This window comes from Panulirus ornatus, chromosome 72, assembly GCF_036320965.1.
Source record: "Panulirus ornatus isolate Po-2019 chromosome 72, ASM3632096v1, whole genome shotgun sequence".
Lineage (NCBI taxonomy): Eukaryota > Metazoa > Arthropoda > Malacostraca > Decapoda > Palinuridae > Panulirus > Panulirus ornatus.
The window spans coordinates 8,742,556-8,770,055 of record NC_092295.1 but is presented as its reverse complement, the minus strand read 5'-3'; the positions used below and the strand labels follow the sequence as shown (position 1 = coordinate 8,770,055).

General features: G+C 50.7%; 1 protein-coding gene across 3 annotated transcripts in view; it reads left to right on the top strand.

The window, feature by feature from the left end:
• LOC139748126 (uncharacterized) overlaps window positions 1–27,500 on the top strand; it is a 465,017-nt gene that overhangs the window by 402,438 nt on the left and 35,079 nt on the right. For all 3 annotated transcript variants that reach the window (XM_071660799.1, XM_071660798.1, XM_071660800.1), the window contains one exon: window positions 1,839–2,125. In XM_071660799.1, the coding sequence (XP_071516900.1) occupies window positions 1,839–2,125 (287 nt within the window). The remainder of the gene's footprint in view (window positions 1–1,838; window positions 2,126–27,500) is intronic.

Here is a 27,500-nt window from a genome sequence, read left to right as displayed (position 1 = left end):
TCGTGCTCAAAGGTCATGCTGTCGTGCTCAAGGGTCGTGCTCTCGTGCTCAAGGGTCGTTCGGTCATGCTCAAGGGTCGTGTTCAAGGGTCGTGCTGTCGTGCTCAAGGGTCGTTCGGTCATGCTCAGGGTTCATACCCTCGTTCTTGAGTCGTACGGAGCTCACTGGTCATCCCATGTAGGGAGGAAGAGGGTCACGTCTTCCCATGTAGGGAGGAAGAGAGCCACGTCTTCCCACGTAGGGAGGAAGAGGGCCACGTCTTCCCACGTCGGGAGGAAGAGAGCCACGTCTTCCCACGTAGGGAGGAAGAGGGCCACGTCTTCCCATGTAGGGAGGAAGAGAGCCACGTCTTCCTACGTAGGGAGGAAGAGGGCCACGTCTTCCCATGTAGGGAGGAAGAGAGCCACGTCTTCCCACGTAGGGAGGGTCAGTGTGGGACGTGTATTACATAAATCATTCCTCTCTGCGAGATGTTTCTTCTGTGTCTCATTTCTTTGTATCTTCTCTCGTCAAGGCGTTGTAGCTGGTCACAGCACCTCCGTACCGCTGGCCAGGTACCCTCAGACCATGCCTGGCATGTCCCGTTGTCCCTATATATCCCCACCCTCTTAAGTCCCCACTTTATGTCCCAGTTTCTATCCCAAGAGGACTTTCCTGATTTCCAAGTGGGTCTCAAGCCGTGTATTACAATCCCTGACCAAAGATCTTTCTGTTAGACTTAAGCAACATAAATATAGTATAAGAACGGGACAGGAATCAAATGCCTTGTTTAATCATGTTAAAAACTATGATCATTGTGTTGACTGGAGTAACGCCATCTCAGTTGTTAACTCTAACTCTATTACCAAGAGAAATATCATTGAATCTTCTATTATTAAATACACAAAGAATTATAATCTTAATATTAGTGATGGTCTGTACAAATTAGATAACTTTATTGTTGATAAGATTTGTAAAATGATAAGTTTATGAACGCTCGTTGTATGTTTTGGACAATCACATGTTTACCAAATGGCGTCCTAGCTTCGTCTCTTCGATGTATATCAACTGACTGTTATATTCCTCTCTTTCGTCTCCCCTGATGATGTGATAATTACACGAAAGTGCACTTGGGAACTTTTCGTGTTTCATTTTCCCCATGGACTCATAGGAATATCTTGATCACGCGCAAAATTGTGATCCTTTCCAATATATATATATATATATATATATATATATATATATATATATATATATATATATATATATATATATATATATATAGTGACAGGTGTGTGTGTGTGTGTGAAGTTAGGTTGGTGAGTGATGTCGTCCGTCTAGTGTGAGTGTGTTAAGAATACATTGTTATTGTAGGTAATACATTACTACAAGACTGTAATGTAAACATGTACGTGTATTGTCCTTAATAATCTCATGTCTAGGAGCATTTACCATGTACATTGTCATGGGTAATTACCATTTCATGATGGTGATTGTGGGTGTTAGATGTGGGTACAGGTCATGTGGGGGTAGATGTAGTTGGTCATGTGTGGGGGTATATGTAGGTGCAGGTCATATGTGGGGGGTAGATGTAGGTGCAGGTCATGTGTGTGGGGGGTAGATGTAGGTGCAGGTCATGTGTGAGGGGGTAGATGTAGGTGCAGGTCATGTGTGGGGGGGGTAGATGTAGGTGCAGGTCATGTGTGAGGGGGTAGACGTAGGTGCAGGCCATGTGTGGGGGGGTAGATGTAGGTGCAGGTCATGTGTGGGGGGTAGATGTAGGTGCAGGTCATGTGTGGGGGGGTAGATGTAGGTCATGTGTGTGTGTCTGTAGCTGAGGTGTTCCTCTATGTCAACAGGTCTGGCGCAGTACGCAACCTTCGGCCCTGACGATGACTTCCCTCTGCCGCCCCCAGACGAGGCCCCGCCGCCCCCGTCGCCGCCCTCGCCCGTCTCCTCCTCGTACTCGGAACTGCGCCGCGCCACGCCCTCCACACACACCCCTGCCCACCACAACGGTGGCGCCTCCCACACCCCGACCCAACAGCAGCAACAGCAGCAGCAGCAGCAACAGCAGCAGCAACAGCAACAGCAACAGCAGCAGCCCGGCGCCAACTATGGCACGTACGCGCCGGGATCACAGACCGTAAGTGACGCCTGCCCTCTCTTGTCTGTGCCTTTATCTTGTCTGTGCCTTTATCTTGTCTGTGCCTCTCTTGTCTTTACCCCACTCTTGTCTGTGTCTTTCTTGTCTGTGCCTCTCTTGCCTGTGCCTCTCTCTTGTCTGTGCCCCACTCTTGTCTGTGCCCCACTCTTGTCTGTGCCTCACTCTTGTTTGTGCCTCTCTCTTGTCTATGCCCACTCTTATCTGTGCTCCACTGTTGTCTGTGCCCCACTCTTGTCTGTGCCTCACTCTTGTCTGTGCCTCACTCTTGTCTGTGCCTCTCTCTTGTCTGTGCCCCACTCTTGTCTGTGCCCCACTCTTGTCTGTACCCCACTCTTGTCTGTGCCCCACTCTTATCTGTGCCTCACTCTTGTTTGTGCCTCTCTCTTGTCTGTGCCCACTCTTGTCTGTGCCTCACTCTTGTTTGTGCCTCTCTGTTGTCTGTGCCCACTCTTATCTGTGCTCCACTGTTGTCTGTGCCCCACTCTTGTCTGTGCCCCACTCTTGTCTGTGCCTCACTCTTGTCTGTGCCTCTCTTGTCTGTGCCCACTCTTATCTGTGCCCCACTCTTGTCTGTGCCCCACTTTTGTCCGTGCCCCACTCTTGTCTGTGCCTCTATCTTGTCTCTGCCCCACTCGTCTGTGCCCCACTCCTATCCGTGCCCCACTCTTGTCTGTGCCCCATTCTTGTCTGTGCCCTATTCTTGTCTGTGCCCCCACTCTTGTCTGTGTCTCTCTTGTCTGAGTCCCACTCTTGTCTTTGCTTCTCTCTTGTCTGTGCCTCTCGCCTGTGCCACACTCTTGTCTGTGCCCCACTCTTGTCTGTGCCTCTCGTCTGTGCCCCATTCTTGTCTATGCTCACTCTTGTCTGTGCCCCACTCGTGTCTGTGCCCCACTCTTGTCTATGCTCACTCTTGTTTATGCTCACTCTTGTCTGTGCTCCACTCTTGTCTGTGCCCCATTCTCGTCTGTGCCCCAATCTTGTCTGTGCCCCACTCTTGTCTGTTCCCCACTCTTGTCTGCCCCACTCTCGTCTGTGCCCCACTCTTGTCTATGCTCACTCTTGTCCGCCCCACTATTGTCTGTGCCCCACTCTTGTCTATGCTCACTCTTGTCTGTGCCCCACTCTTGTCTATGCTCACTCCCCACTTTTGTCTATGCTCACTCTTGTCTGTGCCCACTCTTGTCTGTGCCCGACTCTCTTCTGTGCCCCACTGTTGTCTATGCTCATTCTTGTCTGTGCCCCACTCTTCTCTGTGCCTCACTCTTCTCTGTGCCTTTCGTTTGTGCTCCACACTTGTCTGTTCCCCACTCTTGTCTGCCCTACTCTCGTCTGTGCCCCATTCTCGTCTGTGCCCCATTCTCGTCTGTGCCCCACTCTTGTCTGTGCCCCATTCTCGTCTGTGCCCCACTCTTGTCTGTGCCCCACTCTTGTCTATGCCTCTCGTCTGTGCCCCACTTTTGTCCATGCTCACTCTTGTCTGTGCCCCACTCTTGTCTATGCTCACTCTTGTCTGTGCCCCACTCTTGTCTATGCTCACTCTTGTCTGTGCCCCACTCTTGTCTGTGCCCCACTCTTGTCTATGCTCACTCTTGTCTGTGCCCCACTCTTGTCTGTGCCCCACTCTTGTCTATGCTCACTCTTGTCTGTGCCTCACTTGTCTGTGTCCCTCGTCTGTGCCCCACTCTTGTCTGTGCCCCACTCTTGTCTATACTCACTCTTGTCTGTGCCCCACTCTTGTCTGTGCCCCACTCTTGTCTGTACCCCACTCTTGTCTGTGCCCCACTCTTGTCTGTGCCCCACTCTTGTCTGTGCCCACTCTTGTCTGTGCCTCTCGTCTCTACCCCACTCTTGTCTGTGCCCCACTCTTGTCTGTGCCCCACTCTTGTCTGTGCCCACTCTTGTCTGTGCCCACTCTTGTCTGTGCCTCACTCTTGTCTGTGCCTCTCGTCTCTGCCCGACTCTTGTCTGTGCCCCACTCTTGTCTGTGCCCCACTCTTGTCTGTGCCTCCTCTCCTGTCTGTGCCCCACTCTTGTCTGTGCCTCCTCTCCTGTCTGTGCCCACTCTTGTCTGTGCCTCACTCTTGTCTGTGCCTCTCGTCTCTACCCCACTCTTGTCTGTGCCCCACTCTTGTCTGTGCCTCTCGTCTCTACCCCACTCTTGTCTGTGCCCCACTCTTGTCTGTGCCTTCCTCTTTTCTGTACCCCTCTATTTTCTGTGCCCAGTCCTGTGTGTACCCCACTCTTGTCTGTGCCTTTGTGTCATGATGGTGTCATCTGACGTGTCATAATCACCCGTGTCACGTGCCGTTCATGAGCGCCTCCGTAGTGTTGATGCAGTTACCATCTGCCTGTATATACCTCACTGCCTGTGTGTGTGTGTGTGTGTGTGTGTGTGTGTGTGTGTGTGTGTGTGTGTGTGTGTGTATGTAGTGAGACATTATTGTCTTGGGTAGTTGGAGATTGGCCAGTCAGGGGCGTGTTTCCGTGTCATGGTTACTGGTTTTATTTTGGCGTGGTGTGTGTGTGTGTGTGTGTGTGGCGAGGCAAGGCCACTCTGCTCCTCATGTTGACACTGTGGCATTACCGTGTCTGCTCCCTCCCTCCCTCCACGGACGTGGCAAAGCAATCTTTGATCTCTAGTTTCCTCCGTGTGTTCCTGGTGTACGTTGATGACTGACTGATGAATCCCGTCCGCCTCACACTTGCTGGATGATAATCTTTATATTCTCTCTCTCTCTCTCTCTCTCTCTCTCTCTCTCTCTCTCTCTCTCTCTCTCTCTCTCTCTCTCTCTCTCTCTCTCTCTCCAGCGGACATTCAAGGCGTGTTTTGCACATCCGATGAGACAGGGGAGGGTGGGAGGGCCTCATCCGCCAGCTGTTGAAATCTACGTTGTGTACATGTACGCCCAGCATGACGGTACGACACTGGGGTACGTACGGTGGCCCAGCATGACGGTACGACACTAGGGTACGTACGGTGGCCCAGCATGACGGTACGACACTGGGGTACGTACGGTGGCCCCAGCATGACTGTACGACACTAGGGTACGTACGGTGGCCCAGCATGACGGTACGACTTGGGGCACGTACGGTGGCCCAGCATGACGGTACGACACTAGGGTACGTACGGTGGCCCAGCATGACGGTACGACACTGGGGTACGTACGGTGGCCCAGCATGACGGTACGACACTGGGGTACGTACGGTGGCCCAGCATGACGGTACGACACTGGGGTACGTACGGTGGCCCCAGCATGACTGTACGACACTAGGGTACGTACGGTGGCCCAGCATGACGATACGACTTGGGGCACGTACGGTGGCCCAGCATGACGGTACGACACTGGGGTACGTACGGTGGCCCAGCATGACGGTACGACACTAGGGTACGTACGGTGGCCCAGCATGACGATACGACTTGGGGCACGTACGGTGGCCCAGCATGACGGTACGACACTGGGGTACGTACGGTGGCCCAGCATGACGGTACGACTTGGGGCACGTACGGTGGCCCAGCATGACGGTACGACACTGGTGTACGTACGGTGGCCCAGCATGACGGTACGACTTGGGGCACGTACGGTGGCCCAGCATGACGGTACGACACTGGGGTACGTACGGTGGCCCAGCATGACGGTACGACTTGGGGCACGTACGGTGGCCCAGCATGACGGTACGATACTGGGGTACGTACGGTGGCCCCAGCATGACGGTACGACACTGGTGTACGTACGGTGGCCCCAGCATGACGGTACGACACTGGGGTACGTACGGTGGCCCAGCATGACTGTACGACACTGGGGTACATACTGTGGCCCCAGCATGACGGTACGACACTTGGGCACGTACGGTGGCCCAGCATGACGGTACGACACTTGGGTACGTACGGTGGCCCAGCATGACGGTACGACTTGGGGCACGTACGGTGGCCCAGCATGACGGTACGACACTGGGGTACGTACGGTGGCCCAGCATGACGGTACGACTTGGGGCACGTACGGTGGCCCAGCATGACGGTACGACACTGGGGTACGTACGGTGGCCCAGCATGACGGTACGACTTGGGGCACGTACGGTGGCCCAGCATGACGGTACGACACTGGGGTACGTACGGTGGCCCAGCATGACGGTACGACACTGGAGTACGTACCGTGGCTTGGTCTTTGACCTTACCCTTTAGGGTCAGGTCACAGGTCGTAGAGTGTGCGTAAGGGTAGTCGTCATCAAACTCAAGAGTCGGGTTTTTTTTTTAAGGTTAAGACAAAGGTTTGGTTCATTGTGACATCGTCTTCCTCAAACCCACTCTGATGTGGAGATTAAATATGGACATGAATGTGTGTGTGTGTGTGTGTGTGTGTGTGTGTGAGAGAGAGAGAGAGAGAGAGAGAGAGAGAGAGAGAGAGAGAGAGAGAGAGAGAGAGAGAGAGTAGATACACGATTTCTGCTGTACGAATAAGGGAGAGTAGATACACGATTTGTACTGTACGAATAAGGGACTTTACTCTCGTGTGTGTGGGTGTGGGTGTAAGAGAGAAAGTGAAGTAGGGGGAAGAGTCAGGTGTGTGTGTGTGTGTGTGTGTGTGTGAGAGAGAGAGAGAGAGAGAGAGAGAGAGAGAGAGAGAGAGAGAGAGAGAGAGAGAGAGAGAGAGAGAGAGAGTAGATACACGATTTCTACTGTACGAATAAGGGAGAGTAGATACACGATTTGTACTGTACGAATAAGGGACTTTACTCTCGTGTGTGTGTGTGTGTGGGTGTAAGAGAGAAAGTGAAGTAGGGGAAAGAGTCAGGTGTGTGTGTGTGTGTGTGTGTGTGTGTGTGTGTGGCAACAGGCCAGGAGTGAGGTAGTAGGCTAGGTCAACATACACCATGTAAGGAGCCAGAAGGCCACTGTGGTGTCCCGGGGCCAGGCTGTGTTGGTGCCCCTGCAACACCTGCTGCAGAGGAGGCCGGGTCCTGCCTCCAGCTAGGCCGTGGGTGGTAGCCACACTCCCCCAGGGCCTGTAGCTGGTACCTGCCGGCCTGACACACAGCCAGGTGGGCTGGTGCACGGACCAGCTGGGGGCCAGGTGGGAGGTGACGGCGCCACGCAGGTAGGGGGGGTCGTCGAAATCGGGCGGATGCCGTAAATGGTGGAGTCAGGTAGGTGGCCAGTCAGACGGGCGGACGCCCGGCCACCAAGCCACCACCAGCGGCCCAGGTCTTACCCTGCTCTGGGAGGCACACAAGGGCTTCACGGACCTTCAGGAGGAGAAGTGAGATGGGTCTTTTGAACGCGACGTGAGGAAGCCACTGGCATAGCCTTAGTGAAGTGGCTGAAGGATGGGGTTAACGCTGTGTTCACTTCGAGCTGAACTTACGTCACGTCAGCAGTTGGCCTACGAGGTGGTGCGGGCCACGGCTGCTCCCGCAAGGCGAGGCTCTGTGCCGCCCGGGGTGGGGGGACACACACACACACACACACACTGGCACTTACATAAGGCAGCGGTGGTCAGTGGTTCACTTCTGACGGGGATTATGTAGTGGTTCTTTGCTGGCTCTCTCGCCACTACCACTGTCAACACCCTCCCTCACCACCACCACCACCCACCACTGTCACCACCCACCCTCACCACCACTCACCACTGTCAACATCCTCTCTCCACCCTCACCACTGTCAACACCCTCCCTCACCACCACTCACCATTGTCAACACCCACCCTCACCACCACTCACCACTGTCAACACCCACCCTCACCACCCCTCACCACTGTCAACATCCTCTCTCCACCCTCACCACTGTCAACACCCACCCTCACCACCACTCACCACTGTCAACACCCACCCTCACCACCACTCACCACTGTCAACACCCACCCTCACCACCACTCACCACTGTCAACACCCACCCTCACCACCACTCACCACTGTCAACACCCACCACCACTCACCACTGTCAACATCCTCCCTCACCACCACTCACCACTGTCAACATCCTCCCTCACCACCACTCACCACTGTCAACACCCACCACCACTCACCACTGTCAACACCCTCCCTCACCACCACTCACCACTGTCAACATCCTCCCTCACCACCACTCACCACTGTCAACACCCACCACCACTCACCACTGTCAACACCCTCCCTCACCACCACTCACCACTGTCAACACCCACCACCACTCACCACTGTCAACACCCACCCTCACCACCCCTCACCACTGTCAACACCCACCCTCACCACCACTCACCACTGTCAACACCCTCCCTCACCACCACTCACCACTGTCAACATCCTCCCTCACCACCACTCACCACTGTCAACACCCACCACCACTCACCACTGTCAACACCCACCCTCACCACTGTCAACATCCTCCCTCACCACCACTCACCACTGTCAACACCCACCACCACTCACCACTGTCAACACCCACCCTCACCACCACTCACCACTGTCAACATCCTCCCTCACCACCACTCACCACTGTCAACACCCACCACCACTCACCACTGTCAACACCCACCCTCACCACCACTCACCACTGTCAACATCCTCCCTCACCACCACTCACCACTGTCAACACCCACCCTCACCACCACTCACCACTGTCAACATCCTCTCTCCACCCTCACCACTGTCAACACCCACCCTCACCACCACTCACCACTGTCAACATCCTCCCTCACCACCACTCACCACTGTCAACACCCACCACCACTCACCACTGTCAACACCCACCCTCACCACCACTCACCACTGTCAACATCCTCCCTCACCACCACTCACCACTGTCAACACCCACCACCACTCACCACTGTCAACACCCACCCTCACCACCACTCACCACTGTCAACATCCTCCCTCACCACCACTCACCACTGTCAACACCCACCACCACTCACCACTGTCAACACCCACCATAACCACTACTATAACATTAATACCATCCCACCACTGGCTTTCCTTGCCCACTGACCCTCGTACATTCTCTGCGTCCCTCAGATGGTAAGTATGCACAGTGGTATGTATTGATGTTGAATATTAAATACGGGTCAAGTTTCCCATGATCGTACGCATGGCTTCCACATCCTAGTAGGTACGTGAGGGGAAGGAGTCATAGGGCCGGCCGTCCTGGGAATGGTTGCTTGCCCACCTTACCATGACCTGCTGGAGAAAAACGAAACTTTATTTTTTTCATTTTCATTTCGTAGACAACAGTTTTGTGGAGTATGGGATGTGGGCAGAGCACTGGCCATATATCAGATGTGTTTTTCCTGCGTCTCGCTGGACATTCTCTCTCCCTCAGTATACCAGTGTAGGAAGAGGCCCCACACTGTCTCATGGCCTCTCTGGTCCCCTCCAGTGGACCGGGCGCATCTGTGTGTTCATCTGTCTCGGTTGTGGAGTGATGTGATTGACTGGGTCCAGATGCGCCCTGGTGTTGACCACGCCCCTCACCTGGCTGGCTGGCGGGTCTCAACTGTGGCGCTGTGACACTCCGTTTTCTTTGACAGTGTTGTTTCTTTTGTTGTGTTACTGTTACGTAAGGTTACCTGGAGTTTACCTGTACACCAGGGTTTACCAGGGCGCTTCCCTCACACAGTACACTCACCCAGTACACTCACCATTGTATATTCACCACACAGTACACTCGCCAAGGTGTACACACTAATAGCTAGGATAGTCACTATAGTACACGCTAACCACACGGCACACTCACCACACAGTACACTCACCTTGTGGTAGACACTAACCACACAGCACACTCACCACATAGTACACTCACCCAGTAGTACAAGCTCGCTCCACAATGTACACCTAGCACATAGTGCACTCATCACATATTAAACCAATAGTACACCCTCACCACACAGTACAGTACACTCACCACACTGTACATCCTCACCACACAGTACAGTACACTCACCACACTGTACACTCACCACGCAGGACAGTACACTCACCACACTGTACATCCTCACCACACACATTAACCTCCCCACCACACAGGGTAACCTCCTCACCACACAGGGTAACCTCCTCACTACACAGGGTAACCTCCTCACCACACAGGGTAACCTCCTCACCACACAGGGTAACCTCCTCACTACACAGGGTAACCTCCTCACCACATAGGGTAACCTCCTCACCACATAGGGTAACCTCCTCACCACACAGGGTAACCTCCTCACTACACAGGGTAACCTCCTCACCACATAGGGTAACCTCCTCACCACATAGGGTAACCTCCTCACCACACAGGGTAACCTCCTCACTACACAGGGTAACCTCCTCACCACATAGGGTAACCTCCTCACCACATAGGGTAACCTCCTCACCACATAGGGTAACCTCCTCACCACACAGGGTAACCTCCTCACCACACAGGGTAACCTCCTCACCACACAGGGTAACCTCCTCACCACACAGGGTAACCTCCTCACCACACAGGGTAACCTCCTCACCACACATTACAGTAAGGTTACGTCATCAGTGTGTAAGTACCTCTGTTTAATTAGCTGTTTGTACTCACTGGGAGGGAGTTGTACACTCATGAGTGTTGCATCTATTGAACATTCTCTGTCGTACAACTTTTTCACTTCATGTATGTGTGTCTGCCTTAACCATGCCCTCAGTCATCTTATTTCATATATCAACTCTCTTATACCATGGAAGCACTACTTTTTCAAGTCTTTTTGAACAAGTTTCTGGGTACATAACATTTTATATCGTCTGCTTGCTCTCTCGAAGATCTGTTCACCTCATCGACCTGTTTTAGAAAAGAAAAAAAGGTTGTGATCAGGTCACTCCTTCCTCTTCTTTCTTCCAAGGTGGACAAATTCAAAGTCTCTTGCCTCTCCCTGTAACGCAGCTTTCTTTATTCTGACACCATGATCAGGTCACTCTTTCCTCTTCTTTCTTCCAAGGTGGACAAATTCGAAGTGTCTTGCCTCTCCCTGTCATGCAGCTATCTTCATTCTGATACCATTTTTGTTGCCCTCCTCTGGACCATTTCTGTTAACTCTTTGTGCTGCCTTAAGTGGTGGCCAAACTTGAGAATCTTTGGCCTCAATGTCTTCTTATCCATATGGTTGAAAGCTGTTGTGATGTTTGGCAGCAGACAGCGCGTCTCCTTAACACTGCTTCGAGTGTGGGAGTCTGGTGACCAGTCAGGGACCATATCAGCTTCGAAGTCCCTCACGCACACAGATAATGCTGAAGCTTAGATACAGCTTTCTTGCACTTTGCAGGGTATGTAGTAGACCAGCTTTTGGAGTCTGTTTAGGTCCCCTTGCAAGCTGATGCAATTCTCGCTCCTCACTTCCTTCATGATTGGTGCATCATCTGCAGACTGTGTGTGTGTGTGTGTGTGTGTGTGTGTGTGTGTGTGTGTGTGTGTTGTACAAGAGGATCCGGATGGAGGTGTCCTTGTGATGGTGATTATCTTGTTGCCGTCAGCCTGTATGTTCAGGCCGGAGGGTCGTATAGCAGAGTGTGGCGGGGATCTTTGTTGACCACCTGTTTGTTATATAGGATTGAAGAACATGGTTCACTACTCCTGCTTGTGTTGAAGATCCTTTTTGTTATATAGGATTGAAGAACATGGTTCACTACTCCTGCTTGTGTTGAAGATCCTTTTTGTTATATAGGATTGAAGAACATGGTTCACTACTCCTGCTTGTGTTGAAGATCCTTTTTGTTATGTAGGATTGAAGAACATGGTTCACTACTCCTGCTTGTGTTGAAGATCAACGTTTAGTTATATAGGATTGAAGAACATGGTTCACTACTCCTGCATGTGTTGAAGATCAGCTTCTTGTTATACAGGTCTGAGGAACATGGCTCTCTCTCCTGCTCCTCACCACAGTGACGTAAAGTGAAGTATAATGTAAATCGTATCCTTCAGAGAGCCAAGGACTTTAGACCCATGTATTCCATCATTGCCCCATGCTACATGTACACAGTCATGGACAAAGTACTGTCACAGTCATGAGACCTCGACCCTCCACACTGACAGTCCGAACTTGTAATATGTTGGTGACTCGTACCTTTGTGATTCAAAGCTTCTTGTTGTGTGCTCTTAGTGTCAGCTACTTGAAGGCACTATTGTCTCATTTTTCAACCCAGAGTGGAAGCTACATTAGATTTTTATTTCAACCAAAAGTATTTTGTGTACAGTGAAGTCAAAGAAGGCTTAACTAGATATGAAGAGCATCTGGGAAGAGGTAATAGTATTTACTTTTGAAGATCAGTACATGATAGTGAACTGCAGCGTTTTAATGTGTAACAACTCCACAGGATTCTTCATCTAAAGCCATACATAAAACCGCTGCTGCATTGTAGTGCAGATGTTACAATTCTTGATATCATCACTACAGTTAGAGATTCACTTGTATGATCAAGTTACAGAAGTGGTCATTGCTTAATCGTATGATATCGAGGGTTTGCTACATAAGATGAATACTTTTGAGATGACTTGGTAATTGAGATGGGAAAAATCAAAGATTATAAAGGAGTGAGTTAGTTATAGACTTTGGTATAACATATGAAACGCTGGTTTTATAAGTGGACAATAGACTCTGGGATGTTTGCCTGTGTCTGTCTTTACTGGACGTAATGTCCTGTAGGTGAAGACAAAGTCGATAGATTTTCATCTTTATTGATACTCCCACTGTGAGCTACAACCTCCACGTGCGTCAGTCACTTCGTTCGTCCGCATGAATCATACAGACACTTTTTGGACGTCGCCAGATGTTTAGCCACACTTCCTTGGCCATGTCTTCGATGGCCTGGCGGTTCCTCTCTTCCACTCCTCACAGCGCGACTGATGATGACCCACACATTTCCCTCTGGGTTCCTGTCACCACAGTAACTTGGCCAGTGACTTACTTCGATGTCAGGCTAGACCATAATCCACCACCGAAGTATCTTAACGTTGTGTTTGGGTATTAAAGAGTTGGGACGGGCATAGCACGAACAGAACGCGATGATACATCTAGAATTCCTACACGTATTATGCATCAGTTGCTCGCCTGTTTATTTCGACCAGCTCATCTGGCTCGTGAGCCTTCATCCAACATCGTAGTTGCAGTGCAAACTCGACCATTGACGTCCTTTTCTGTGATGTTCTGGGGGAGATAAATGGTGTTCCTTGACCTCCAGCACTGTCTAGCTCCGGCTGCCACGAATGAAGAAGCACACAGTCATCTGTACACATGATCGACCTTAACACTCGTCGTCTTAGACCGAGTACAGGAGCGCGATCCCGTAACGATCCTCCTTACTTACCCTCGACGGCCGGGACACAAGCAGTACCTCGGACGTCCAACCGACCCTCTTCGTGTGATGGCAGCGTCGAGGCTGTCCACCACACAAGACCTGACCCACTGCAACCCACGCCGATCGTCCTGTCCCCTGGCGATCCACCAGGAAACAGTTGGCTCTGGAGAGTCGGTTGCAGGTGTCATCCTCCAGGTCCAGACACATTCTTGTGTTGACACGAGGAGGGTCGTCACCCCTGTCAGTCGCTTCTGCAGAGGTTAAACTCACACGTTGACCTGTAGATTACAACTTCAAGAAATCTTAGCGTTATATTAATACCGTTATATTGATACCGATATATTAATGTGATTTATTGATTATTCCCTCTTGTTAAGAGATGATGCCAAAACAGAAAAGCAAGTTATTATAAGCCACAACATACGAGCTTTTGGCCAATCTGAAGATTTTGAAGACATTCCAGTTCTAGATGTATACAACAATGTAGCCAGTCAGTAGAGACGAGATAGCGATAAAGAAAACGTGTGGAGGCGTGACTGAAGAATTATTGTGTCGCCTGTTGATGATGAAGACGAGGGATCGAACACTCTCACACACGTGGCGTTGTTGTGGCTGCTCATGATAACTCGGACCAGCTCGGGGTGGAGGAGCAACGGGACTTTAGTCCTTGACTGTACGTGTGTCTGAGGTACGTATGGACATGATTTCCCGCTCAGTTAAGGCCATTCAACGGACGGTGAAAGGCACCTCGCCTCATACGGACGCGAACGTAAGCTTTGGCACTTAGGTACGTGTTTTACACACACACACACACACACACACACACACACACACACACACACACACAGGTGGGGGTCCACGAGTGTAAGGCTCCCTCCACATACTGTACAACTAGATCATTACAGTAACTAACAGGTACAGGTCCTCAGACTGTTGAGTGTCGGGTATGGTAGCGCAGGGAATGTTGCCTGATGCCACACGCATTTGATGCGGTGGATGCCGAACGATTCAATACTGGCGACGTTACCGGACTCCGCCTGCGAGAGGTCGTCTTCGGCGTGAGTTGTATCATGGATAGTGGGCGAAAAGGAGGACACTATCCTCGCGGGCCTTCTCGCTCCAGAGAAGCCCGTCCTTTACCATTTTATCGACCAAATGTTTAGGGAGGATGAACAGCTGGGTTGACTGTGGACCGACTGCCGCATCCAGGATTCGAACCGATGCCCTCGACACTGGGCGGCCCGTGAATGCGTCATGGTCAGGAACGCCAAAGAAAACGTGTCTAGAAAATGCAAAACATTAGACATCTAATGGAGCCATCACCCACGCAGTCTTGTATTTGGTTACTGGTAAGATTTGGGGACGTAACTCAAACAAGTGAATAAATATATTTTTCATTTATTAGGTACATAACTCGTAAATAAATGTAAAAATATAGATATTTCTCGGTTATTTATATCAGCGTAAAGGATTATTATGTGTGTCGTAGTGAATGTATTTATTAGATACATAACTCGTAAACAAATGTATAAATATGAATATTCCTCGTTTATTTATCGCATCGTAAAGTATTATTATGCGTGTCGTAGTGAATGTGGAGTGTACGTAATGAGGAGTGGGTTGGGGATTAGTGAGGGTGTGTGGGATCAGGTGGTAATGTATGGGATGGTGTGTTTGTGTGTGGGTGGGTGTGTGTGGGAGGCAACACGTGCCACAGCACGCGTCCACGGGGGGTAGCCCAGCCACACGGCTATATCTGGACTCCGTCGGCCACTAAGTTGTACTAGTTTGGCCTGGCTCATTGCTCTCTCTCTCTCTCTCTCTCTCTCTCTCTCTCTCTCTCTCTCTCTCTCTCTCTCTCTCGTTGGGACCGACTGGTGGTGATGGATCAGGGTGGACACAGGTGCGTAACCTTGTGTTCTGTGTAGGGGTGGATCCTGTCTTGTTTTTTGTGTGTGTTCCTCGTGTATGTAGGATAGAGGGTGTGTGTGTGTGTGTGTGTGTGTCGGGGAGAGTAAGCGCGCGCGCGCACACACACACACACACACTCACACACACACACACACACACACACACACACACACAGCCAGGTCCACCATTTATCGACCAGCACCGCGGGGAGGATGAACACCGGGGTTGGGTGTTGGCCCACTGCCGCGTCCAGGGTTCGAACCTATATGATCCCAGCCCCGGGCGGGCCCGTGCTGACTCATGGTCGGTAATGCTAACTACCACACTACGTGTGTGTGTGTGTGTGTGTGTGTGTGTGTGTGTGTGGAGGCTGGTTGTGGTAGTGGCCCTCGACCAAGACCCGGGCGTTAACACTCCAAATTCCCGAGGTCTGGTGCAACAGCAGGAGGAGGAGGAGGTGGAGGTGGATGATTCTGGACCTCGTTGTCCCAGGTCATATCGCTCACCTGGTCGATGTAGTGTGAAACTTAACCTTCCCTGACCTTGAGTGGCCACGCAGATGAGCCAGCCAGGTGATTTGATTTCCAATTTCGTGGCACAGCGTCTTTTGGGGGAGGGCCATGTTCCCTGCCGTGTGTCTCCGGCAGGTGGAGGTGTGTGGACCTGCACACGGTCTCCCTCGTGAGTTTCATTCATGAGGCGTGAGTGTGGTGGCGGTGGTGGTGTTGCATCACTCGGGGGGCGTCTCGTGTGGTGGTGGTGGGAGGCAGGAGACCAACGCCCGCTCGGGGCAGGGGCGGCGCATGCACGAGCATACCACACTGGCTATCACCCTCGCTCGCTACTTGTACACCCGGGGTCGACCCTCCTCCTCCTCCTCCTCCTGCCTTATAAGGTCATCTTGGCCCTCATCACACACACACTCACTCACACACACACACACAACACACACACACACACGGTGTCTGGTAGGGGCGAGGAGAGATCGCGAAGCCCAAACCCACACCAACCAATGAGCACTAGGCTTACCATCATCCTCACTCTCCATTGTGCCCCGTACCTGACTCCCAGACGTGTGTGTGTGTGTGTGTGTGGTGACAGTCATGAGTGAGGCTGCTGCTGGCAACTCTGCTGTGAATACCATGCGCCAACCTGTCACCCTAATCGGGCACGTCCCGTGGGGTAGCCTACAGGTTTCGTCACCTCCTCCGTCATCACTTTCACTCGCGGGCAGGCCAATCCTGGGAGAGGGCGGGGCATACGTCATAAGTTACCTCATAGCGAGGGGCCAATGAGCGTGGCGGGTAGGCGTGGTGGGCGGATGCTGTATCAACCCATGTGGCGGGTGAGCCAGCTGTATAGTAAGCGTTGGTGTGTGGCGCGTGCTGCTGCTGCTGCTGCTGCACGTTGACTGTGGATCTGCGTGTCCACTTGACGCCTGCCTGTGGACCAGGTGGGTAGTGACGTGCGACCACTGGGCCCCTCTCCACCTGGCCAGGTGGGTGGCTGGGGGCAGGCAGGGAGGGAGGCGTCACACACACACACACACACCTCCTGACCCACGGCCCAGCCCTCACCTCCTCTATGTTATAGCCAGCAGGGAAAATGCCTATGGTAATGTGGTAGACCGAGTGCATGTGTCGGCCCGACGGGCCTCTCGGGGCCGTTGTGCGGTGAGGCAAGAGACGCTGCCGTCACACACCACGCCGACCCACCCACCCACCCTTGCTTCGTACCGTTGTGCTCAAGAGGGGGTTAAAGTGGTGGCGGGTGATCACCCAGACCCCGGGGGAAGTCAGAAAAACCGCCTTCCATTATCACTGGGGACGGGCGGGTGTGAGGCACCTCCACGCAGACCCTGCTGGGGCAGAGGGCGTGGGGTGGAGTGGTGGTGTGCGTGTGGAGGAGTACAGACTGGGCCCCGTGGCACTAGCGCAGGGCAAGGTGCAATTTGGTCCCTCATCTCATTTCTGTTGCCGTGTGAGGTCGCTAAGTTAAGGCTCAGCCGGGTCCACCCTTCCCCCACCGTGCCACTCCATCCATACTTCCACCTGCTCACCGTCGACATTACCACAGCCACCTGGCTCACTCACTGTCGCAGCTGCAGTGGTGGTGGTGGTGTATGTGTGTTGTCAGTAGCGCTACAACAGCTGATACTACCCCAGCAGCTGTTATAAATAGATCAGATGCACCGTTCGCCCACCCTCCTCCTGGTATTCGTATCTGTCATTACGATGTTTATGTTCTTCGTGACAATACCGTGAGTTGGAACATGAGTACCTCAGCAGAGGTGGGTGGTTCACCTCTCCTAGTGAGAATATTAGTACAATGCCTTCCTCTGTCCTAGTGAGAATATTCGTAGAATGCCTCGCTCTGTCCTAGTGAGAATATTCATAGAATACCTTCGTCTGTCCTAGTGAGAATATTCGTAGAATACCTTCGTCTGTCCTAGTGAGAATATTAGTACAATGCCTCCCTCTGTCCTAGTGAGAATATTAGTACAATGCCTCCCTCTGTCCTAGTGAGAATATTCATAGAATACCTTCCTCGTGAGATTCAGTCTTTTCCTGTGTTATCTTCACTATTACCTCGACCTTCTTTTCTCCCAGGACGTGTAGAGTTGAGGCGTGTTTAACTGGTGGTCTGGATGGATGGTTACCCCACTGGGTTAAACAGTGGAGGATAAACGTCTCTGGGCACGCCTGGAGACTCAGGTCCCATTGAAACGTACGTTGGCCTCACACCTGATCCTGTGGAGACAGTGGGCTGGGTACAGGCGTGGCCCGGGACTGTAGCCACCTGCTCTACCTACCTGGTGGTGTTGCCGTAGTGGGTGGCTGTGGGCAGGTCAGGGCTGTGTCTGGCCCGCCCTCTTGGTGCTGCCTACCACACCACAGACTGACTGCTGTGTTGAAGTGTGGCGTGATGTACGAGAGCACCCGTACTGCCTCGGGCTCACACTATCACATGTGTGTACGTAATTTTACGTAAGAAAAAAAAAAGACTTTTTATCGTCTACTGAAAATGAGACTTTTATTATAGTCTATTTCAGTGATGAAGATATTGTGTTGCCAAATCTTTTTCTCAAGTCTCTTGACTGAACAGTAGGTCGGGGTGAACCCTGGTCCAGGTAGGCTAACATATCTTTAATTCACGTTGTGAGAAATGAAACTAATACATCATACGACTCTCAATACATGTAATAAAAGCTTGGCAATCGACTGGATCACGTACCAGCAAGGTAGAAAACGGGAGACGTTTGAATCCACCCACGAGACGTTTTCTATATACTTGGATTATTTTGCTGTCTCTATATCACTAGTTGGCCTGATCCAGTGTAGTGCAATGTACATGACTATACACATTCGCCAGTGCCCTCACAAGATGCTGGAATATGAAGATAAATTCCGGAACTACACTAGTTTTCTTCGAGTAAATCTTTTTCTGATTTCGTTGACCCAGTTTGTGTGTTTGAGGTTACATACATCCAGGATTTGTCTGTAACCCAGAGTCGCTCATCTTACTAGCCAGGAGGAAGTGTGTGTGTGTGTGTGTGTGTGTGTGTGTGTGTTGAGGGGGGTGCGAAATGTCCCTATAGACGGTCTTACTCACGTGTTCTGAAATGTTAGGGAAAGGGTGTGTGATGATGAGAGAATGTAGGTCACCGCTAGTGTTGCATCGAGGTGGCATGTTTGCACTTGTGTTCTACCGAGGTGGCATATTGTACTTGTGTTGCTTGTTTGGACAACAGTGATTGGCATGATATTGCCGTGGCAGGGGCGTGTGTTGCTGTAGCGTGTGTTCTTGGATGTTTCTTTGGTTGACAGTAGAAAGTGTTGCTGGGTGGGTCAGTGGTTGACAGCAGCATGTGTTGCTATGTGGATGTTGACAGTAGCATGTGTTGCTGGGTGGGTTAATGGTTGACAGTAGCATGTGTTGCTGGGTGGGTTAATGGTTGACAGTAGCATGTGTTGCTGTGTTGGTTAATGGCTGACAATGGCATGTGTTGCTGGGTGGGTTAATGGCTGACAATGGCATGTGTTGCTGGGTGGGTTAGTGGTTGACAGTAGCATGTGTTGCTGGGTGGGTTAATGGTTGACAGTAGCATGTGTTGCTGGTTGGGTTAATGGTTGACAGTAGCATGTGTTGCTGGGTGGGTTAATGGTTGACAGTAGCATGTGTTGCTGTGTTGGTTAATGGCTGACAATGGCATGTGTTGCTGGGTGGGTTAATGGCTGACAATGGCATGTGTTGCTGGGTGGGTTAGTGGTTGACAGTAGCATGTGTTGCTGGGTGGGTTAATGGTTGACAGTAGCATGTGTTGCTGGGTGGGTTAGTGGGTTGACAGTAGCATGTGTTGCTGGGTGGGTTAATGGTTGACAGTAACACGTGTTGCTGGGTGGGTTAGTGGGGTTGACAGTAACATGTGTTGCTGGGTGGGTTAATGGTTGACAGTAACATGTGTTGCTGGGTGGGTTAATGGGGTTGACAGTAACATGTGTTGCTGGGTGGGTTAATGGTTGACAGTAACATGTGTTGCTGGGTGGGTTAGTGGGGTTGACAGTAGCATGTGTTGCTGGGTGGGTTAATTGGTTGACAGTAACATGTGTTGCTGGGTGGGTTAGTGGGTTGACAGTAACATGTGTTGCTGGGTGGGTTAGTGGGGTTGACAGTAACATGTGTTGCTGGGTGGGTTAGTAGGTTGACAGTAACATGTGTTGCTGGGTGGGTTAATGGGGTTGACAGTAACATGTGTTGCTGGGTGGGTTAATGGTTGACAGTAACATGTGTTGCTGGGTGGGTTAGTGGGGTTGACAGTAACATGTGTTGCTGGGTGGGTTAGTGGGGTTGACAGTAACATGTGTTGCTGGGTGGGTTAGTGGGGTTGACAGTAACATGTGTTGCTGGGTGGGTTAATGGGTTGACAGTAACATGTGTTGCTGGGTGGGTTAGTGGGGTTGACAGTAACATGTGTTGCTGGGTGGGTTAGTGGGGTTGACAGTAACATGTGTTGCTGGGTGGGTTAGTGGGTTGACAGTAACATGTGTTGCTGGGTGGGTTAATGGTTGACAGTAACATGTGTTGCTGGGTGGGTTAATGGTTGACAGTAACATGTGTTGCTGGGTGGGTTAATGGTTGACAGTAACATGTGTTGCTGGGTGGGTTAGTGGGGTTGACAGTAGCATGTGTTGCTGGGTGGGTTAATGGTTGACAGTAACATGTGTTGCTGGGTGGGTTAGTGGTTGACAGTAACATGTGTTGCTGGGTGGGTTAATGGTTGACAGTAACATGTGTTGCTGGGTGGGTTAGCGGGGTTGACAGTAACATGTGTTGCTGGGTGGGTTAATGGTTGACAGTAACATGTGTTGCTGGGTGGGTTAGTGGTTGACAGTAACATGTGTTGCTGGGTGGGTTAGTGGGGTTGACAGTAACATGTGTTGCTGGGTGGGTTAGTGGGGTTGACAGTAACATGTGTTGCTGGGTGGGTTAGTGGGGTTGACAGTAACATGTGTTGCTGGGTGGGTTAATGGTTGACAGTAACGTCTGTATATGGAAACTCGTCATAGCGAGTCTTCGAGACCTTACGTGGTGGAGGTGTTTCATGGTGTTGCCTGTGTGCTGGGTCACAGACGACAGCAAGACTGTGTTGTGTGATTGTCGTACATGTAGATCACAGCTCGTGGGTGAAGTGTTTGGCCCCGCTTCTCAGGTACATAACCACCTCTCTCTCTCTCTCTCTCTCTCTCTCTCTCTCTCTCTCTCTCTCTCTCTCTCTCTCTCTCTCTCTCTCTCTCTCTCTCTCTTTTCCCCCAGGCTTGACATACTCCTGTCAGCAGGCGTGGCCACTGTTGGTTAGATCTGTGCCACATCTGGTGATTCTATGTGTCAGCAGGCGTGGCTAGTGTTAGTCAGGGCTGTGCCACATCTGGTGATTCTATGTGTCAGCAGGCGTGGCCACTGTAGGTCAGGGCTATGCCACATCTGGTGATTCTATGTGTCAGCAGGCGTGGCCACTGTAGGTCAGGGCTGTGCCACATCTGGTGTCAGCAGGCGTGGTGGCTAGTGTTAGTCAGGGCTGTGCCACATCTGGTGATTGTATGTGTCAGCAGGCGTGGCTAGTGTTAGTCAGGGCTGTGCCACATCTGGTGATTCTATGTGTCAGCAGGCGTGGCCACTGTTGGTCAGGGCTGTGCCACATCTAGTGATTCTATGTGTCAGCAGGCGTGGCCACTGTAGGTCAGGGCTGTGCCACATCTGGTGTCAGCAGGCGTGGTGGCTAGTGTTAGTCAGGGCTGTGCCACATCTGGTGATTGTATGTGTCAGCAGGCGTGGCTAGTGTTAGTCAGGGCTGTGCCACATCTGGTGATTCTATGTGTCAGCAGGCGTGGCCACTGTTGGTCAGGGCTGTGCCACATCTGGTGATTCTATGTGTCAGCAGGCGTGGTGGCTAGTGTTAGTCAGGGCTGTGCCACATCTAGCGATCGTATCATCAACAGGCATAGCGAGGGTGGTCAGGGCTGTGCCACATCTGGTAATTCCACCAGTCAGCAGGCGTGGCCAGGGCTGTGTCACGTGTGGTGAAGGCTGAACACACATTATTGTCTTCTAGCAGTGAAGTATGTGGCTCAGTCCAGTTAGTGAAGTGTACCATTATCTAGCCAAGTGGTCCTTTCACGTCTGTGTTCTGACGATGGTGTCTCTCTCATGATGACTGTGTGAGTGAATGGAGTTACGTATTTGATATGACCCATTCGTAGAAAATGGGGTGTAGGTTTATCACTCTTGGTGGGAAGGGGGCGGCATTTCTTTCTTTTTCGTATGATGGAAGTGTCATGTAGTTCTTCATCTGTTCGCTTGTTCCATTCTGTTGCTGATGGAGAAGTTTCTCCCATCCTCGTGCACACCCTCCTTGCTTCACTACCAGTTGTTCCCTTTTGCTCTAGACACGACTCTCCTATAGTATCAAAGAGCTTCTATGGCAGTGTCATCATAGTCTCTTAGAAACGTATAGTTTAGTTTCCATGTCTCCCTCATTCTTCTTTCTTCCAATCTGGGTCGGGTGAGGGCTTCCCACCTCTCTCTCCATATCGTATTCCAGTTAACGTCTGGTGGCGTTCTGGTTGCATGCCTCTCGACCCTGTCCAGCAACAGTTTGTGGCTCTCTCGAATATGGAGACCTAAGTCCAGAGGCAGATCCAAGCTTAGGGCGATTATACTTCGTGTTTTTCTTCTCTGGACATGAGAACGGTCTATCACTGAAGGAAATGAGCTTTGCCTTCCGTCATTCGATGCTCTGACGTCTTCTCCGTCTCTTTCGCAGTGGTATTCGTATCATCCATTTCCCCCCCCCCCAAAATGTTGTATTTAACGTCTGGTATGTTTAAATCCTTTCCCATCTTCGTGATCTTTGATATTTTCCATTTTCATCAGCCATTTGTCATACCACTGCTGCATAGTGTCTGAGGCCCTGTACAGTATCTTGCTGTTTTCCACTTTCGTTTCTCAGTCACCAGTAAACATATTCAGATACGAAACCACATCGTGTGACAGATCATACACGTGGGTCATGGCTGATCATACACGTGGATCATGGCTGATCATACACGTGGATCATGGCTAATCATACACGTGGATCAAGGCTGATCATACACGTGGATCATGGCAGATCATACATATGGATCATGGCAGATCATGCACGTGGATCATGGCTGATCATACACGTGGATCATGGCAGATCATACATGTGGATCATGGCAGATTATACACGTGGGTCATGGCTGATCATACACGTGGATCATGGCTGATCATGCACGTGGATCATGGCTGATCATACACGTGGATCATGGCAGATCATGCACGTGGATCATGGCTGATCATACACGTGGATCATGGCTGATCATACACGTGGATCATGGCTGATCATACACGTGGATCATGGCTGATCATGCACGTGGATCATGGCTGATCATACACGTGGATCATGGCAGATCATACATGTGGATCATGGCAGATTATACACGTGGGTCATGGCTGATCATACACGTGGATCATGGCTGATCATACACGTGGATCATGGCTGATCATACACGTGGATCATGGCAGATCATGCACGTGGATCATGGCTGATCATACACGTGGATCATGGCAGATCATACATGTGGATCATGGCAGATCATACACGTGGATCAAGGCAGATCATACACGTGGATCAAGGCAGATCATACACGTGGATGATGGCAGATCATACACATGGATCATGGCTGATCATACACGTGGATCATGGCAGATCATACACGTGGATCATGGCAGATCATACACGTGGATCATGGCAGATCATACACGTGGATCATGGCAGATCATACACGTGGATCATGGCAGATCATACACGTGGATCATGGCAGATCATACACGTGGATCAAGGCAGATCATACACGTGGATGATGGCAGATCATACACGTGGATCATGGCAGATCGTACACGTGGATCATGGCAGATAACACACGCGGATCATGGCAGATCATACATGTGGATCATGGCAGATCATACACGTGGATCATGGCAGATGATACATGTGGATCATGGCAGATGATACATGTGGATCATGGCAGATCATACACGTGGATCAAGGCAGATCATACACGTGGATGATGGCAGATCATACACGTGGATCATGGCTGATCATACACGTGGATCATGGCAGATCATACACGTGGATCATGGCAGATCATACACGTGGATCAAGGCAGATCATACACGTGGATCAAGGCAGATCATACACGTGGATCAAGGCAGATCATACACGTGGATCAAGGCAGATCATACATGTGGATCAAGGCAGATCATACACGTGGATGATGGCAGATCATACACGTGGATCATGACAGATCGTACACGTGGATCATGGCAGATAACACACGCGGATCATGGCAGATAACACACGCGGATCATGGCAGATCATACATGTGGATCATGGCAGATCATACATGTGGATCATGGCAGATCATACACGTGGATCATGGCAGATCATACACGTGGATCATGGCAGATCATACACGTGGGTCATGGCTGATCATACATGTGGATCATGGCAGATCATACACGTGGATCATGGCAGATCATACACGTGGATCATGGCAGATCATACATGTGGATCATGGCAGATCATACATGTGGATCATGGCTGATCATACATGTGGATCATGGCAGATCATACACGTGGATCATGGCAGATCATTACACGTGGGATCATGGCAGATGATACACGTGATCATGCAGATCATAAACGTGGATCTTGGCAGATCATACATGTGGAATCATGGCAGAATCATACACGTGGATCATGGCAGATAACACCGCGGATATGGCAGATCATACATGTGGATATGGCAGATTCATACCAACGTGGATCAAGGCAGAACATACCATGTGGATCATGGCAGATCATACACGTGGATCATGGCAGATCATACACGTGGATCATGGCAGATCATACACGTGGATCATGGCAGATCATACACGTGGGTCATGGCAGATCATACACGCGGATCATGGCAGATAACACAAGCGGATCAGAAATGAAAATGGTCTCAGCACCTAACCCTGGGGAACCCCACTTGTCACTCTTGGCTGGCTTGAAGTGCCTCTCCCGACATGTGTTGTCTGGTCCCTTCTCTGGTAGGTTGTTGTCAGTCCAATGAGAGAGCCCTCGTCCCTGACCCCCCACCATTAATGCCTCCCTCCAGTCGTCAGTCTTGTGCTAGAAAGTCTAATTTGGTCATTGGTCTTCTCCAGGGGAGAGAATGCCTGGCCGTCTAAAATATAGTTTACTCACCTATCTATTTTTTTTTCTTATTTTTTTTTTCTTGCTCTCACAATACAAAGAGATGGAACTGACTCATCACACCAGATCGCTTTTGTTTCTTTTTTTCCCTGAATCTATGTCGTCTACAATAACATGTCTCATGGAAGTACTGGAAGCTCATAGGCTCTTTCCAATTGATCATTTCTGACATGTTCATCCATGTCGTCTTCCTTGCAAAGTGGCTTATGTCAATCTGGAATTCCTTTACCTGTTCGTTGATTATACTGACTTGTGGAACAATAGTACTTTTCGGTCACTTTTTTTCAAGTGTTTTGGCATTACATTGACCCTCTTCCATTCTGCTGGAAGGGTGTCCTGAGTGGTGAGGTGGATATCATATTGCGACATCGCTGGTGTGGCTGGGTGATGGTGTCTGCACACACACACACACACTCCCTTGTGTACAAATGATGCGATGCCACCCGGGTCATGAGCTGTGTGTTTGGTCAGGCATCTTCACGTGCCTCTTCACTCCAGGATTCCATTTCAGTATCTTTCTGAGGTATCTACCCTCCCACCTGGCTGGTAGTAATTGGGAGAACGCTCTCTCACGCTTCGTATTCAACTCCTTGACTTAGATCGTCATCTGTATCAATAATTTTCCCTCTACTTAAGGCAAGGATTTGGTTCTCTAATATTCATTTGTTCTTGATTAATACACAAATGCTTTATTTTTCCACTTGTCAATTATGTTTTCTTTCGTGCTTCACTTCCTTCCTCCATCACGTCTTGCTGGAGACATTTCTGGTCATCTCGTATCCTCTCAGTGGAGCTGGACTCTGACCGTCCTGTCTCCTGCATACCTTGCATTACGTGTCACGATCTTCCCTTGTCTTGTTTACATCAGGTAAACCGTTCCTTTAGTTTTTTTTCGTCGTCTTTCTCTCACCGGATCTTAATGTTGACACACATACAGCATCTCGCTACGCCTTCGTTGTTGATTTCACAAAATCAAGCATATGTAACCCAGAGACTTTAAAATTCATCCTGACAGTCTGTCTCCTTCAAGAAGGGTTCTCCTTTTTTTTTTTTTTTTTCCGGGTCGCTATTTGTCTTGAGGCTCTTCCCTGTGTTGTCCGTCTCCGGTACCGAGGATTTACCCTTCCCAAGTGGAGGCCCATAGGTAATGTGTCAGTGTAGATGGTACACCCTTTCCTCCAACATGATGGATGTCTGATCTTTGTTGGCGAGCAAAGTTCTGCAACGCATTCTAAGAAATGAGATCTCCACGTGTCCCCACGCTGCCTCATGCCCCTGTGCGGATCTGAGGAATTCCAATCTGTCTCTACAATTTTTGATGGTAGTTGAGACGGCACGGGCACCTGAGTGCTCCAGTTAGGCCATCTTATTCACACTATATATACACACACACACCTTAGCCTAAGCCGGGTACACGTTTCATCGACCAGCCCCTCTAGGAGGATGAACAGGTGCGTTGACTGTGAACTGGCTACCTCGACTAGAATTATAACTTCACCATTGTTCTGGGAGCATTGTACACCAGGTGTGTCAGCAGACACATTTCATCATCTCTCCCAGGATGTGCTGACGTCCGCAGCTCTACCTTACCATATGCATGGTTTTCCTACAGTAGGGCTAATGCACCCTCAGTCCTGTGTCTTCTGGTTTTCCTACAGTAGGGCTAATGCACCCTCAGTCTTGTGTCTTCTGTCATTTATCATATGTCCCTCTGGGAGAACCACATGTGATTTGACATCCTCACTGGCACTAGTCGTAACCATGTACAAGTGTGTGTGTGTGTGTGTGTTAAGGACCAGTGTAGCAACTGTGGTGATGTGGTGGCGGTGGTGGTCGGCCGAAGATAATGCGTCAGCCACATAGTGGGGCGCCTGGTGAGGAGGTTGGGTAGTGGTGACGTGTGTGTGTGTGTGTGTGGAGGCCTACGTAGCAGGGCGAGGTGCTGGTGGTGCCTCGGGTGTCCATAATACACGTCTGGTCCCTCACTATCATTACTCACTCTCCCTCCCTCCATCTTCCCCTTTCTCCCTCACTCCCACCCACTCTCTTCCTGCTGCCTTCCATCACTCTGGCTGCCTTCCTCTCTCCCTCTCTCCCATCCCAAATACCTTCTTCACCCCCTTGCCTTCCATCCCACCTGCCCTTCCCTCGCTATAGCTTCCCTCCCTCAGTCCCTTCCTCACACCCCAGCTGTCCTCCCTCCCTACACCTTGTCTACCCACTGATCTTTGCACTGCCACCTGACCTTACCACCTCGCTGTGTCCGTATCACTTACCATAATCTCTCCAGCTCTCTGTCTCTTCGGTCTTTCTGCGTCTCTCTCTGTCTCTCTGGCA